Source organism: Canis lupus, chromosome 14 (genome assembly GCF_011100685.1).
Source record: "Canis lupus familiaris isolate Mischka breed German Shepherd chromosome 14, alternate assembly UU_Cfam_GSD_1.0, whole genome shotgun sequence".
NCBI lineage: Eukaryota > Metazoa > Chordata > Mammalia > Carnivora > Canidae > Canis > Canis lupus.
The window spans coordinates 377,706-392,298 of NC_049235.1; the positions used below are offsets into that span (position 1 = coordinate 377,706).

General features: G+C 62.5%; 1 protein-coding gene across 10 annotated transcripts in view; it reads right to left on the reverse strand.

Moving 5' to 3' along the window:
• The window catches only part of OBSCN (obscurin, cytoskeletal calmodulin and titin-interacting RhoGEF), a 123,205-nt gene that overhangs the window by 39,996 nt on the left and 68,616 nt on the right, over positions 1 to 14,593 (reverse strand). For 6 of the 10 annotated variants that reach the window (XM_038556423.1, XM_038556419.1, XM_038556418.1 and 3 more), the window contains 17 exons: positions 14,067 to 14,333; positions 13,046 to 13,312; positions 12,698 to 12,961; positions 11,863 to 12,126; positions 11,265 to 11,528; positions 10,724 to 10,990; positions 9,695 to 9,961; positions 9,313 to 9,585; positions 8,485 to 8,757; positions 8,021 to 8,217; positions 7,830 to 7,905; positions 5,689 to 5,961; positions 4,465 to 4,731; positions 2,049 to 2,321; positions 1,470 to 1,745; positions 890 to 1,177; positions 392 to 766 (listed from right to left, as the gene is read on the reverse strand). In XM_038556423.1, coding sequence (XP_038412351.1) covers positions 392 to 766; positions 890 to 1,177; positions 1,470 to 1,745; positions 2,049 to 2,321; positions 4,465 to 4,731; positions 5,689 to 5,961; positions 7,830 to 7,905; positions 8,021 to 8,217; positions 8,485 to 8,757; positions 9,313 to 9,585; positions 9,695 to 9,961; positions 10,724 to 10,990; positions 11,265 to 11,528; positions 11,863 to 12,126; positions 12,698 to 12,961; positions 13,046 to 13,312; positions 14,067 to 14,333 — 4,431 coding nt within the window. The remainder of the gene's footprint in view (positions 1 to 391; positions 767 to 889; positions 1,178 to 1,469; positions 1,746 to 2,048; positions 2,322 to 4,464; positions 4,732 to 5,688; positions 5,962 to 7,829; positions 7,906 to 8,020; positions 8,218 to 8,484; positions 8,758 to 9,312; positions 9,586 to 9,694; positions 9,962 to 10,723; positions 10,991 to 11,264; positions 11,529 to 11,862; positions 12,127 to 12,697; positions 12,962 to 13,045; positions 13,313 to 14,066; positions 14,334 to 14,593) is intronic. The other 4 variants (XM_038556422.1, XM_038556428.1, XM_038556421.1 and 1 more) reach the window with 3 other exon arrangements.

Consider the following 14,593-nt stretch of genomic DNA (forward strand, 5'->3'; position numbering starts at 1 on the left):
GGGACTCAAAGGTAGGAGGAGGGAGGCTCAGAGTGCAGGTGGGGGGACGCAGAGCATGGGAGGTGTGGGGTGCAGGGCATGAGGGGGAGGCTTAGAAGGCTGGTGGAGGGACACAGAGCATTGGGGGTGCAGGGTGCGGGGCATAGGGCAGAGGCCCACAGGGCAGGGTTGGCCAGGGTCCTGTGGGGGAGCAGTGTGAGCTGAGCTGCCAGCCTTCTGAGGAAGCTGAGCCACAGGATTCTGTGCATCTCCCCCACCAGGCTTCAGTTTGGCAGGAGGCAGGCTCCTCAAGAGGACCCCCTGACTGTCTCCAGGGAGCTAATGAGGATGAGGGCCCAGCTCATTCCCACATCCCATGCCCTCCCACCCCCACTGGGTCCCCAGGACGCACCCTGGAAGGAGGCAGTGGCTGCAGAAGAGGTGGGGTCCCAGGCAGGGCTGCAGCAGTACTCCCCCTGGTCCTCCGCCGAGAAGCCCCGGATGACCAGCGTATGTTGCTGACCCCGGCAGAGAACCTGGACGCGCCCGCCAGGTTGGATGAGCTCCGTCCCCTTCAGCCAGACAACCTCACCTGCCTCGGCCACCTCGCACTCCAGACACAGGTCCTCGCCGGCACCCACCTGCCGGGTCTCTGGAGCAGGGAGCATGGGAGCCAGGGGCGCAGGAACTGGGTGCGCAGGAGCCCGGGTCTCTGGAGCTGGGGGCACTAGGGTGGGGGGTGCCGGAGCCCGGGTCTCTGGAGCTGGGGGTGCTGGAGCGGGGGGCTCTGCGGGCAAAACCACCACCTCAGCAAAGACACGCCCCGAGGCTCCTCAGCCTGGGAAGACCAGGAGAGGAGTGCTCTGGGCAGACTTCACCCTCAATAGCCGCAGGGCGCACAGCGACTCACCTAGCCTCACTGTCTGGGGCAGGTGCACTGGCTCCCCAGCCCCCACTGGGCCCACCGCTGCCACGCGGAAGCGGTAGGACTCCCCGGGGGCCAGGCCGTCCACGATGCACTCAGGCCCGGGCACCAGCTCGTGGCACAGCTGCCACTCGCCCGTGGTGGCCGCCTTCATCTCCACCCGATAGCCGCACAGCCCACCGCCACCATCGCTTGCTGGCGCCACCCATGACAGCGTCACAGAGCGGCCACTTTGCGCCACCACCTCAGCGTCCTCTGGGGGGTCCGGGAGGCCTGCAGGGAGGGGGGCTGGTCAGTGGAGGCTCCCCATCAGTGCCCGCAGGTGCCCAGCCTGCCTGCCTGGGGTCTGATCCCAGGGTGGGGAGTGGGTGCCAGGTGGTCCACCCCCACAGGCTGGTGAGCCGCTGTGCTTGGGGTCCAGACCCTCTGAGACAGCAAAGGCCGCGCTCGGGAACCAGGGAGACTGTGTGCCGGAGCCCACCCGACGGGCCCTCTGGGACCAGAACAGCTGAGCACCCAACCCACACACACTCCCGCCCCCGCAGCAGTCTCCAGAGCCACCCACTCAGCACGGTGAGCCGCGCGGAGGCCACGGCGTCGTGGGCGGCGAAGGTGACCTCGCCAGCGTGGTGTGGCTGGGCACCGCGCAGCAGCAAGGCGTGGTGGCTGCCATCTGCAGTGACCGTCCAGTCAGGGTCGTCCGGCTGCACCGCGGCCCCATTGATGTACCAGGTGGCCTCGCCCACCGGCACCGCCTCGCTCAGCGTGCAGGTAAAGCGGGCCGGCCCACCAACTCGCACCGACGCGTCCTGTGGCGACTCCAGGACGTCCAGGCGCCAGCCTGTGGGGCGGGGTCTGCGGTGAGCGCGTCCAGGGGCTGCCTGGAGGCGGGGCGGGGAACCCCCGGAGCCACCGCGCCCGCCAGCCCCGGCCCCTGTCCCCTGGCCGAGGAGGAGGCCCGGCCCGCGCAGGAGGGGTCTCAAAGACCAGCGCCCCCGACCCCAGCCTGCACCTTCCCTGGGCGGGATCCGGTGGGAGGGGTCTCAGACACCTGGCTCCACCCTGCAGCCCCGCCGCTCCCACACACCTGGGGCGCGGCATCCGGTGGGAAGTACCTCAGAGGCGCGCCCCCCACACCCCTAACCTCTGACTGTGAGGAATGCGGAAGTCACCACATCCCCCGCCAGGAAGGTCACCCGGCAACTGTCCTGCGGCCGCAGGTTTTTGAGCAGAAGCAGATGCCGAAGACCGTTCTCGAAGTAGACCACCTCCGCGTTTTCTGAGGTGTGCACAGGCTCATCGTCCAGCAGCCAGGTGTGGGCGGCCACCTCAGGGCGGGACAGCTGGCACTCGAACAGTGCCTCGCCACCTTCCAGTGTGTCCACGTTCTCCAAACCGCGCACCACGGTGTTCTTGGCTGTGGGGAACGGGCAGCTCAGGGCGTGTGGGGGCCTCCTCTGCACTGACTCCACACAGTCAGGGGGAAGAGCCTCCCCCGCGGAAAAAGGGTCTTAGGGCTGAACATAAGGCTGCCAGGGGAAGAGCAACATGCAGTGTCACTTGGGGCCTATGCACCCCCACAGCATCATGGCTCTGGTGGCCTTCAATTGTGGCCAGGGAGGGGGTTCTCCACACCAGCCAGGTGAGACGGCTTACTCAGCGGTGTTCCCAGAGCTGCCTGACCCACAGCCAGGGTCATACCCTCCACCTGTAACCCAAGAGCTGTGCCCCTGCGGGGACAGCCCTGAGCCAGAGCTGAGGCAGGCCAGTCTGCTCCCTGACTCACACACACCAGTCCTGTCCCTATTCCTGACCCACTCTAATCCTCTTCCGCGCACAGTACACTGGTCTTACTAAGTGAGCATGGGTTTCTTCTGTAAGCCATGAGCTCAGGACTGGGGGTGCCTGGCCCCAATGCCAGCTCAGTGCCTGGCTGCACAGGCCTGCCCCTGCCACGGCCCATTCCTGCCACGTACCACCCCTTGGGCAGGTGATATCTGAGTGGGCTTCCAGGAGAATGAACCTCAGGGCATGACTGAGCTGGGTGGGGTAGTCGTCTAGGCAGGAGGAGTGACAAGAGAGGACACCAGAATAGGAATGAAGGCAGGATGGTCAGCAGAGCAAGGGATTCAAGGCACCAGGTGGGGTCCTGGCGGCAAGGCTGCATGTTAGGCCAGAAAGGAGGGCCAGGTGGGCCAGGGCTGGCCCAGATGCTGGCAAGGGTGTGACCCTGATGCATGTGACCTCAGGAAGCCACTGCCTACAGGATCTGACCTGACAGAAGGGGACAGCCAGGCCCACAGCCCCACCTGCTGTCTGAGGGACGTGCCCAAATGAAACTTGTTCACAGCCCAGGGCTGAATCCAAACTTGTGCACGTGCCCTGCAGGCAAGCGTGTCTGCTCAGGACCAGCAGCCCCACGGACTGAAGGGACCAGAGCAGAGGCCCCCAAGGACCTGTCCATATCCCTCTTCTGGCCGCCTTCCTGGGCCTGGGCCGCTCACAGACCACACCTCCCCACATCCTGGCCCTGCTCCTCCCACATCAGAATAAACAGTGGCCACAGGGCCTAGCAGCCCATCCACACCTCCACTGTGCATGGATGGCCACTTTGGGGCCACAGCTGCCCTTAGTCATGAGGGGAGGAGCAGCGGGGTGACTGCCAAGCCTGCAGTCACCCAGAGTTACCCAGATGGCACTCAGAGTCACCCAGATGGCACCTAGAGTCACCCAGATGGCGCCAAGATGACACCCAGATGGCACCCAGAGTCACCCAGATCACACCCAGATGGCACTCCTGCTTCATCTCGATACAATCCCAGATATCAAGGCAACAGCAAGCCCATGAGCCCCCTGCTGTCTCCCACTTCTCTGGGCTCCCCTGTCTACCTACCCTGCCCAGATGCCTGTCCCCCCACTCCCACCTCTGTCTAGCCTGGCACTCACGGCAGCCCCTGCCCACAGCTGCTATCACGTCCTCCTGCAGCTCCCACCGGGATAGTCCCCAGAATGGAGGAACTGCTGTCTATTCTGATCTGTGCCCCCAGTGACCACAAAAAAAAAGTGTTTTAAAAACTTAGCTCTTTAAAGAGTGAAGGAAGGGGTGGGTGTGCCATCAGGCAGTGGCCAGACAAGCCCACCTGCTCATCCTGATGGCCCAGAACACTGCTCCCACCCTCCTGCTCACTTGCCACTAGGAACGGTTCAGATTTTCCCAGATAGGAAGTGGCAGCAGCCAAGTGATGACCCCCTCTGACAGGGGCTGCAGCCAACACCACTCCCCTGATTCCCCAGAGTGTCCTTGCTGTACGCAGACAGGGACACAGGGCTCCAGTGCCCTCTGGGTGGCCAGCCTGGAAAGCAGAGTAACCAAGACCCCAAGATTCCAGAAGCTTAGCCCAGCACCCCCATCCTATCCTGTCAGGCTGCTGTGGAAGGAGCAGGGGGCTGCCTGCTGCGACCCTGTCTTTCTGGCCTGGTCACAGGGCATAGGCTGTCGCCGCCTGCCTCTATACCACTAAGGACGATCCCAGCCATGCCAGAGCTGTGCAAGGCCTCACCTTGCACTTGCAGCAGGGCCACCACATGGGTGCCCGCAGCCTCACAAGAATAGATGCCACTGTCGCAGGGCAAGGCCGGCCGGAAGGACAACCTGGCCACGGTCCAGTCCTGCTCTATGACGACACGGCGCCCGTCGGCGCGCACCTCCTGCTCGTCCATCTTCCACGTGGCCTGCACGGGCCGTGAGTACTGGCAGAGGAGCTCGGCCGGGCCGCCCTCCTCCACCACCAGGTCCTGCATGGCACTGACCACCTCCACCGTGGGATCTGTCGGCCGACACCCCGGTCACGTGTCAGCTGGAGCCACGCAGCTGGACCCCACCCTCCCTCTGCCCTCAGAGGCTTAGCAGCAAGCAAGCGCAAGGTTGCGGCATGAGGGGACCTGTAATGATGACCAAGGGCCCTCTTCACAGGGCAAGCCTTGCCTGCCCCCCGCACCACCCCCCCTGGCAGATAGCCCTCAGGGCTAAGCCCTCCCGTCCCCTGGGTCCCTGCATCTCCCTGAACCCCTGGCCCAGGGCATGCTTTGCCTCAGCAGGGACACAGCACCTCTCCCCAAAAGCCCCCTGCTGGACACACGGCACCTCCAGCCCAGGTTGTACCTTCTCCAGAGGCCTTGCCAACCTCCTTGGGGTCCCTATCCCTTGTTAGCCTGCTGAAATCCTACTCAACTAATGGTTCGCCCCTCAGATGTGGGTGAACGTCCACACTTATTCTAAAGCACAAAGGAGGATCAGGGCAAAAGTGCCGGGTGAAGCCTTTCTGGCCAGCCATCCCAGGGGGACTGGACACCCCCACTGGTGTTCCCAAAAAAGCCTAGCTCGAAGGGCACAGGACCTCAACTGAGCCCGCAGCAAGGGAAGCAGCCACGAGCAGGGACAGTGCAGGCTCGGCCCAGGGCCAGGAAGGGGACTCTCGCCTCCTGGCAGCCCTGTAGACAAGCACCTGGCCACACAGCAGGGGCCAGGCAGGAGGCAGTGACTGGGCCCCACAAGTGGGTGGGATGAGGTTGGCTTACAGCTTTACCATTGCCCAGCCTGACCTTCTCATCCACCAGTCAGGCCAGCAGACCTCCCACTGTGCCTGCCCGTGACACACACACAGCAATGCCCAGTCCGTGTCCCAGGACCTGCCCAAACCTGCCACCCCGGGAGCCTGCAGCAAGCGTGCGGAATCAGTAGGTGCAGAAGCGCCAGCTCAGGGCAGGGTCCCATTGGCCAATACCTTTGACCAACAACTTGGCCGTGGAGACCAGGGGCCCTGCGCGGTAGGTGATGGTGCCGGAGTCGGCAACCCCCAGGCCCGAGAGTGTGAGGGAGTGGAAGGTCCCGTCACGCACGGAGATGGCACTCTGGGGGCCATCCTGCAGCAGGGTGCCATCCAGCCACCAGCGGGCCTCCGGCCCACCCGCACGGGACACCTCACAGGAGAACGTGGCCACCTCCCCCGCAAAGACGTCCACATTCTGCAAGCCACGTACCAGGCATGGTGCTGCCTCTGCGCAAGAGGGCAAAAGGAGGGGAGCTGGGCATCCTGAGTTTGCGGAGCCAAGCTGGGGTCCACAAAGGCTACGCTGGGCTGAGTCTAGAGATCTACCCAGGCCAGCTGGATCACCTCACTTGTAGAATGATAGGCAGAGACTACCTACAGCAAGCCCATGGAGGGCCGCCTCAGCCCCCCTGTACCCAACACCCCCACTGGAACATGTCCAGGTTCACCAAATGAGACTGATGACCTACATCCATGCCCTTTTCAGAAGGCACAACACATAAGCCCCATGCCCCCAGAATGTGATCTCTGTGGGGTGAGTGTAGGGTGAAGAGAAACCATGGGGCCTGCTGCTCTGATAGGGTGGGGGGGATCTCCCTTGGGAAGTAAGCCCTCCATCCCTGGAGGTGTAGAAGCAGGTACTTCTCCCATCCCCAGAGCTCCATTTGTCCAGACGTCTTGAGGTTCCCCCAGCCCTAAGATTCCTGGGCCCTAATGCCGTGGGGCAACTGCCCCCTGCTCTGTCATGCAGTAGGACCTGAACCCAGGGCCTTCCCAGACACAGATGATGACTGCTCTATACCCCTGTGCCCACCATGGCTGCATGGCTGCTCCCCTCAGAAGACCCCCATGCCCTTCCTAATGGTGCACTTAATAGTGCACCATTAACATTCCAGCCTGCACTTGCCCTTCCACCCTCTCCCAAAAGTGCACACCTGATGGCATCCTTGCCCTACCCCATCAGCTCCCCATTCCCATCTCCAGTAGAGTTCCCAAGTTCATCTATATGCCACCTACCAGGGCATCCATTCACACACCCCCAGGCTCACAGCCCTCCCCACAAAGCTATGGCCAGGTATCTGACATGAGCCAGCACACTCCAACAGGAGACACTGGGCCAAGAGGCACAGCCCTCAGTGGAGCCTGCAAAGTCCAACCCAGTCCCATGCTGCCCCCTTACAGATGCCCACCCTGGACCCACTCCACTCAGGACATCCAGAGTGCCACTCCTCCCCCATCACTCAACTTGAGGGCACTGCACTCTGGAGCCTTTCCCAGTCCCACAGTCCACAGAGCTACCTGTGTCTGTCCACCCTTTGAAGATCCCAGAACAGGGGAGGGGACCTGAGATTCAGGACACATACTGTCTCTATGTCCAACTCACCCAGCAGACTGGGGACTCCCTGAGGGCAGAGCTGCATCTGGCCCTTCTCCAAGTAGATGGTAAGATAGATGCTAGGTGGCTAGATGGGCACATGGATAGAGGTGGGTGGATGGATGAGGGATGGATAGATGGATGGATGGATGGATGGATGGATGGATGGATGGATGGTGGATAGATAAGTGTTGGATAAGCAGATGAATAAATGGATACGGTGGGTGGATCTACAGTACCTGGATGGATGGTGGGTGGATGACAGATGCATGAATGGATGGTGGGTGAACGTGCAGTAGATGGATGAATGGTAGATGGATAGATGATGGATGGGTGGATGAGTAGATGGATGAATGGATGGTGGGTGGATGTCCACTAGATGGATGGATGGATAGCAGATGGATGTGCAGTGGATGGATGGATGGATGGATGGAGGGTGGATAGATGATGGATGGGTGGATGAGCAGATGGATGGATGGATGGTGATTTGACAGATGGATGGGTAGTGGACAGATGGCAGATGAACACATGGACAGTAAATGAACAGATGGACAGATGGATGGTGAATGGATGGATGGTGGATGGATACATGGTGGAGAGATGGATGAAAAGGTAGATATGTGGGTGTAGACAGAAAGATGGGTGGTGAATGGACGGGTGGATGGAAGAGTAGAGGAATGACCCGCAGGCACGCGGCTGGTTATGGGAGCAAGCTGCCCACCTGTGACCTTTAGCTGGGCCTCCGAGCTACACGAGCCCACTTGGAAACTGATGGTTCCAGCATCCTCCAGGGTTACCTGAAGGAGAGAGGGGGTCTCAGCCTGGCAGCCCTGCTCCCATCATTTCCACAGGCCCCCAGCCCAGCCCCACCCCAGATGCATCGTGGCAGGCAGCAGGTCCCAGGGAGCCTACCTTGTGCAGGGTGAGCAAGTGGAGCGTGCCATGCTCTACTGTGATGTCATTCATCTCGTTGGCTTTCAAGGGCACCCCTCCCAGGGCCCAGTGGGCCTCCTGGCCAGAGGCCCTGGACAGCTGGCACCGGAAGTGGGCATCCTGGCCCTCACTGAGCTGCACATCCTGTAGGGCCTCCACAATGGTGACCTCGGGGACTGTGCAGTGGGAGACGGGGCATTGGCCTCTGTGCCAGGCATGCCTCCCAGCCCCCAGGGCCCGCCCTAGCACCCAATCCCATTTCCTGGAGACATCACATGGGGCACCACTCCAGTGCATCTTGGCCACCCCGGCACCACCCATTCACAGGGCCACCTCCCCACCGGTTCCCTCCCTGCAAGGGCAGGGACCCAGGGACCTGCCGGGCCCACAGAGGGCCTGGACCTTCCACCCAGGGGGCAGTGAGCCAGCCTGGAGCCCACTACCTCGGACAGTGAGCTGGGCGGAGGATGTGTGCATGCCCACATGGAAGGAGACGGTGCCCGCATCCTCTGGTGTCACACCCTTCAGCTGCAGCATGTGGGTGCGGCCACCTCGCACGGACACCTCCGTCACCTCGTTGCTCTGCAGGGGCAGGCCTTGGAGCCGCCACTCCACATTCGTGACGCCGGCCCGTGACACCTCGCAACTGAACTCCACATCCCCGTCGACCTGCACCTCAGCATCCACCAGCCCCCGCACGATGGTCACCTCTGGTTCTGGGGTATAGGTGAGGAGATCCCTTCACCAGCCAGGCCAGGGCACCCAGGCCAACCTCCCACTCCTCCTTCTCTGGGAAGGTTTCCTGAACACCCTCACTATTCTCTTACCACAGCCTCTATGTGCCCCACATGACATTTGTCACCATGACATTCAATTCCTAGGGGCAGAGACCCGGCTGGGGGTGCTTCTGTTTGGAGGAAATGTGAAAGGAGTTGTGGAGGGGTGGGCTGCCTCTGTCCATCCCCACCCTGTGGCCAGCCCTACCCTAGCCAGGACAGCAGGGAGCCAAGCCCTTTGAGAGACGCAGGGGCTCCATGGCGACGACGAGGACAGGCCGCCCACCCGTGGGCTGGGGGTGAGAGGCAGGGCAGTGTCTAGGGAGGGGTGCAGCTTGTTTCCCAGAGCAGAGCAGAAAGGACAAGAGAGAGCCTGTGACCCCAGAGCCGCCAAAACAAGGTACAGACAAGTGCTTGACCTTAATGGGTGCTGGGCTGGGCCAGGTGTACGCCTGGGCAGCCGCAGGGAGAAAGTGTGTGGCAGCGAGGGCTCACCTTTGACCATGACAGAAGCCATGGTTTTCTGACCACCGGCCACGCAGACGTACTCGCCAGTGTCTTTGGGCTCTAGCCCGTGGATGAGCAGCTCACACGTGGTTCCCACGCGCCTTATCTCATATTTGGGGCTCAGGTGCAGCTCCACACCCTCCTTGAGCCACTGCACTGGGACATCAGTCTCTGCCTTGCTCAGCTGGCAGTGCAGCCAGGCCACACCGCCTGCTTCCTGCTCCGTGCTCTGCAGCTCCTCCTGGAACACGGGTCTGCAGGCTAGGGGGCCAGGGAGCGGCGCTTAGGGCTGCCAAGCAAGGCTCTGGGCTCCCAGCCGGGGATTGAGGGCTCCGGGGGGCGGGGGACAAGGGGCCACTGGGCAGCTCACCTCGGACAGAGAGGCTGGCTGTGCTCTGCGTGTGGCCAGTGTCACAGGTGTAGTGGCCGGCGTCCTCCTGCTCTGCGCTTCGCACCAGCAGCTCCACGGTTGTTCCCTTCTGCACCATCTGGTACTTGGCACAAGGGAAAAGCTGCAGGGAACCCTTGCGCCAGTCCACGCTGGCACACTCTTGGCTCAGCTCGCAACGCAGGCATGCCGTGGCACCTTCGTCCACCTCCTGGGCCTCCAGCTCCCTGAGGAACTGCACAGGTGCAGCTGCGGGAGGCAGGAGAGTGTGAGGGCCATGAGGGCCATGAGGGCCCGGGGCAGGAGCAACCAGGGGGTGCAGGGGGGACAGCAGGAGCACAGGAGCAGTGTCGCTAGGGGTGCAGGGAGACGGGGGGGTGCAACTGCGTGGGTAGGAGAGGAAGTGGGGGTGGGACCCAGAGTGCCACAGAGGTGCAGGGGAGGATCACCAGAGAGCAGCTATAAAGTAGGGGAGGCACCACAGGTACTTAGCTGAGGGGTTCCAGGAGATGGGACTGACTGCTGGAGCGGAGCTAAAGAGTGGGCGGGGCAAGCTGCTAAGGATCTGAGGAATGGGAACCTCAGGGGTATGTCTATAGGGTGCAGGGGCGTGGCTACCAGGTGCAGGGGTCCTGAGGGGTGTGGCTATGGGGTGCATGGGCATGGCTGCTGGGTAGAGGGGGACCTCAAGGGTGTGCAGGGGCATGACCACAGGGTACAGATGGGAACCCCTATGGGTTTCCAGTGGGACCTTCACGGGTACAGCAGCTACAGGACTAGGGTGGATCCCACAGGGGTGCTGCTATGGAGTGCAGGAGGGGAACTGCAGAGGTGTGGCTATGTGGCGCAAGGGTGAACCACAAAGGGTGCAGCTGTGGGGGATGGGGTAACCTCAGGGTGAAGGCTGAGCTTCCTGCCAGGCTTGACAGGCCCCCAGGGGATGCCCAGAGTGACACTGCCACCCCAAGGCCCAACCCAAAGCACTGGCTCCGGTCTCGCCTTGGGGTTCACCTGTAATGGTGAGGGTGGCACTGGTGGACTGCAGGCCACAGGCACAGGTGTACTCCCCTGAGTCCCCCCGGTGCAGGTCCCGCAGCACAAGCTCCACCGTGGGGCCCTGCTGCCGAGGCTCCCGGCGTGAGTCAGCCTGCAGCTCCAGGCCGCCCTTGCTCCAGACCACAGTGGCACCGGGCTGGGACAGTTCACAGCGCAGGGTGACTGATGTACCCTCCTTGGCCTGCAGGCTCCGGAGAGGCTCCTTGAACACCACCTGGGCAGCTGAGGGGTGGGCAAAGGCAGACGGGAGCCAGGATCAGCCCTACGTGGGAGTCCCAACATGCAGCTGGACACACTGAAGGGGGAGAACTGGGCGGACTGGGGTGAGACGGTGGCGGGGGGACTGTCACACCACCAGGATGGGCCCGTGAGGCCATGAGGTGAACATTAGTGACCAAAGGACAGAGAGGTGAGTCCTTTAAAGGCCCGAGAAAATGCCAAGACATAGACAAGGACAGGCACTCATGCACTCCACGTGGCCCCATGCAGCGTTTACCCCTGACGGTGAGCACGGCCGCCGTCCTCTCCTGCCCACACACGCACGAGTACTCCCCGGAGTCCTCCATGGCCAGGCCCCGGATCTGCAGCTCGCACACGGCCCCGTCCTGCCTCAGGCTGACCCTGTCCCCGGCTCTGAGGGCCTCAGGCCCCTTCCTCCACTCCACGGGGGCCGCCTTGCTCAGCTCGCAGCGCAGCGTGGCCGTGGCCCCTTCCGAGGCCTCTTCATTCCTTAGACTTTTTGTGAACTTGGTGGGCAGCTCTGCAGAGGGTCAAGGTGACACAGAGGAAATCAGATTGTCTTGGGGACACTTGGTCTAAGATGAAACACCCACGAGAATCACATACCAGTAAAGGGTCACAGCGTGAATGACTTAATGAACACACAGATAGCGAGGAAGACAGAGTCCAGAGGGGACATAGCATGGATGTGAACATCGCGACAGATACAGAATAAGGATGTGGAGGCTGGGAGAGACTGGAGAAGGTCACTGGCAAGACGCAGACGTCCACAATCCTACTAGAGACAAGGGGTGACAGGATGACACTAAGCCGACACCAAGCTCCAGGTCCACGCGGCCCCACACGGCGTTTACCCCTGACGGTGAGCACGGCCGCCGTCCTCTCCTGCCCGCACACGCACGAGTACTCCCCGGAGTCCTCCACGGCCAGGCCCCGGATCTGCAGCTCGCACACGGCCCCGTCCTGCCTCAGGCTGACCCTGTCCCCGGCTCTGAGGGCCTCAGGCCCCTTCCTCCACTCCACGGGGGCCGCCTTGCTCAGCTCGCAGCGCAGCGTGGCCGTGGCCCCTTCCGTGGCCTCCTCCTTCCTCAGGCCCTTGGTGAACTTGGCGGGCAGCGCTGCGGAGGGTCAAGGTGACATAGACACAATCATGGTCTCTGACCACAGGGAAGAGGCAGGACACGAACATGACAGAGAAGACACAAACCCCAACAGACATGGGCCAGGTGCTGGGTGTGCAGAGCACTTGGTGTAGGCCGTGCCCCGCCCCCCCCAGCCTGGCCTGCTCACAGTGTGGCCGTGGCCCTTCCGTGGCTCCCCAGACGTTACGCTTGGTGTGATGCTGGCCAGCACGGCCGGGGAGAGCCAGGACTCCAGAGCCAGTCAGCTTTCTGGGGCCCTGTGTCCAGGATGGGTACACATGCAAGGATCACACCACCTCGAAGGGCCTCACGTTAGTGAGACACATGTGGAGACAATGAGGGAGGCCCACAGGCCTTACACAGATGAGGGGCACAGGGCTGAACGTAAACATCAGCATGTCTGCTGAAGGAGGAAACAGGATCCAGGACAAACAGAACCACAGGAGGACAGACATAGGGGCCCACAAAGTGCTACGAAGGAGGGGTAATGGGGAGACAACGGGCAGACACCAAGCCCCAGGTCCACGCGGCCCCACACGGCGTTTACCCCTGACGGTGAGCACGGCCGCCGTCCTCTCCTGCCCGCACACGCACGAGTACTCCCCGGAGTCCTCCACGGCCAGGCCCCGGATCTGCAGCTCGCACACGGCCCCGTCCTGCCTCAGGCTGACCCTGTCCCCGGCTCTGAGGGCCTCAGGCCCCTTCCTCCACTCCACGGGGGCCGCCTTGCTCAGCTCGCAGCGCAGCGTGGCCGTGGCCCCTTCCGTGGCTTCCTTGTTCCTCAGTCTCCCTATGAACTCGGTGGGCTGGGCTGTAACAGGGCACACAGACTAGGTCATGTTCGTCATCCCACCAGCATAAAGGGGCCTGCGGGATGGCAGGCAGGGGTGCTTACCCTTCACATTGAGGGTGGCCAGGGTCATCTGGTCCCCGAAGCAGCAGGAGTACTGCCCACTGTCCTGGGGCCGCAGGTCCCGCACCACCAGCTCCAGCACTGGGCCGTCCTGCCGCATGCTGTACTTGCCTCCGGGCCGCAGAACTTCGTCTCCCCGGTGCCACTGCACGGGTGCAGCCACCGTGGACAACACACAGCGCAGTGTGGCAGCGCTCCCCTCCAGCACATCCAGGTCCTGTAGCCCTTCCCGGAAGCACACTGGCCGTGCTGTGGGCAGGCACAGGCCTGGCTCAGCACCCATTGCGGCCACCTGGCTGATAGCCCCTGCATTAGGGGTCATGGGCATGCCATGGCCTGAGAGTTCAGGCAGGCCCACCTCGCCCTTCCCACACAGGGGCTACAGAACACAATCCCCAACACTGTCTTCCAGGAGGGGGACAAACGGCCAAGAGCAGAGAAGGACAGAGTAGGGTGGTCTGTACCCCCCAAATCCACACACTGGAGTGCCCCAAACCCCAGAACCTCACAATGACTGTGTTTGGAGGTAGGGTCTTAACCAACGTGATTAACATAGATGAGGTCATCTGGAGGTGCCTAATCCCACAAGATACATGATCACGTGAGAGAAAGTTAGGGCGCACACACACACAGGGAGAAAATGGCATGTACACGCCGTGGAGGGACCTTCGGGAGGATGTGGCCCTGCCGACGCCCGGCCCTGTGACTTCCCAGCTCCAGGACAAGGAATGGTAAATGCTGCTGTGGAAGGGCTGGCCTGTGGTGTCTGTGATGTGGCCCATGCTGACACAGGTGGAGATGAGCCGAGTTGGGAGAGGGGGACACAGATGGGCCAGAAACCAAGACACAAGATCGCTGCTGGTCAGGAGGCCATGGTGGCAGGAGGGGCGACTGGAGCCGGACTGTGGGGGCCATGGGCCTCCCCGACCAGGAGAGGAGGAGCCACATGGGGCCTGGGCCCCCCCCCCCGCCCCAAGACAAGGGCATGACCCTGGGAACTTACCGTGGACCCTGACAATGGAGCTGCTCCAGGAATCCCCAGCCTCACACTTATAGCGCCCGCCGTCCTGCATGGTGGCACCCGTAATGATCAGCTGGGCACGGTGGCCCTCCTGGCTCAGCTGGCACCGGGCTGATGGCCGCAGGACCTTCCCATCCTTGGTCCAGCACACAGAGCCGTCCAGGGTGGTGATCTCGCAGACCAGGGTCAGCTCCTCCCCCTCTGTGACCGTAGTATCTGTGAGCTCCCGGGAGAAGACGCTGGGCTTTTCTGGGGGTACAGAGCAAAGCAAGGACACTTGGGGACTCCTGCAGACCGAGCAGCTCCCTGGCCGAGTGTGCAACTGTCCCTTCAGGCGGGGCCAAAGGGGAACAGGGCAGGCCCGAGGTGCCGCAGCCTACAGTGTGGACACAGTGGATCATCTCTGCACGCCATATGCGATGATCACCCAAAATGAGCCCTACGGGCCAGGCACGGTCTGCCCAGGACCATGCTATGCACGTGGCCGAGATCTGCCCACCATGAGGCTG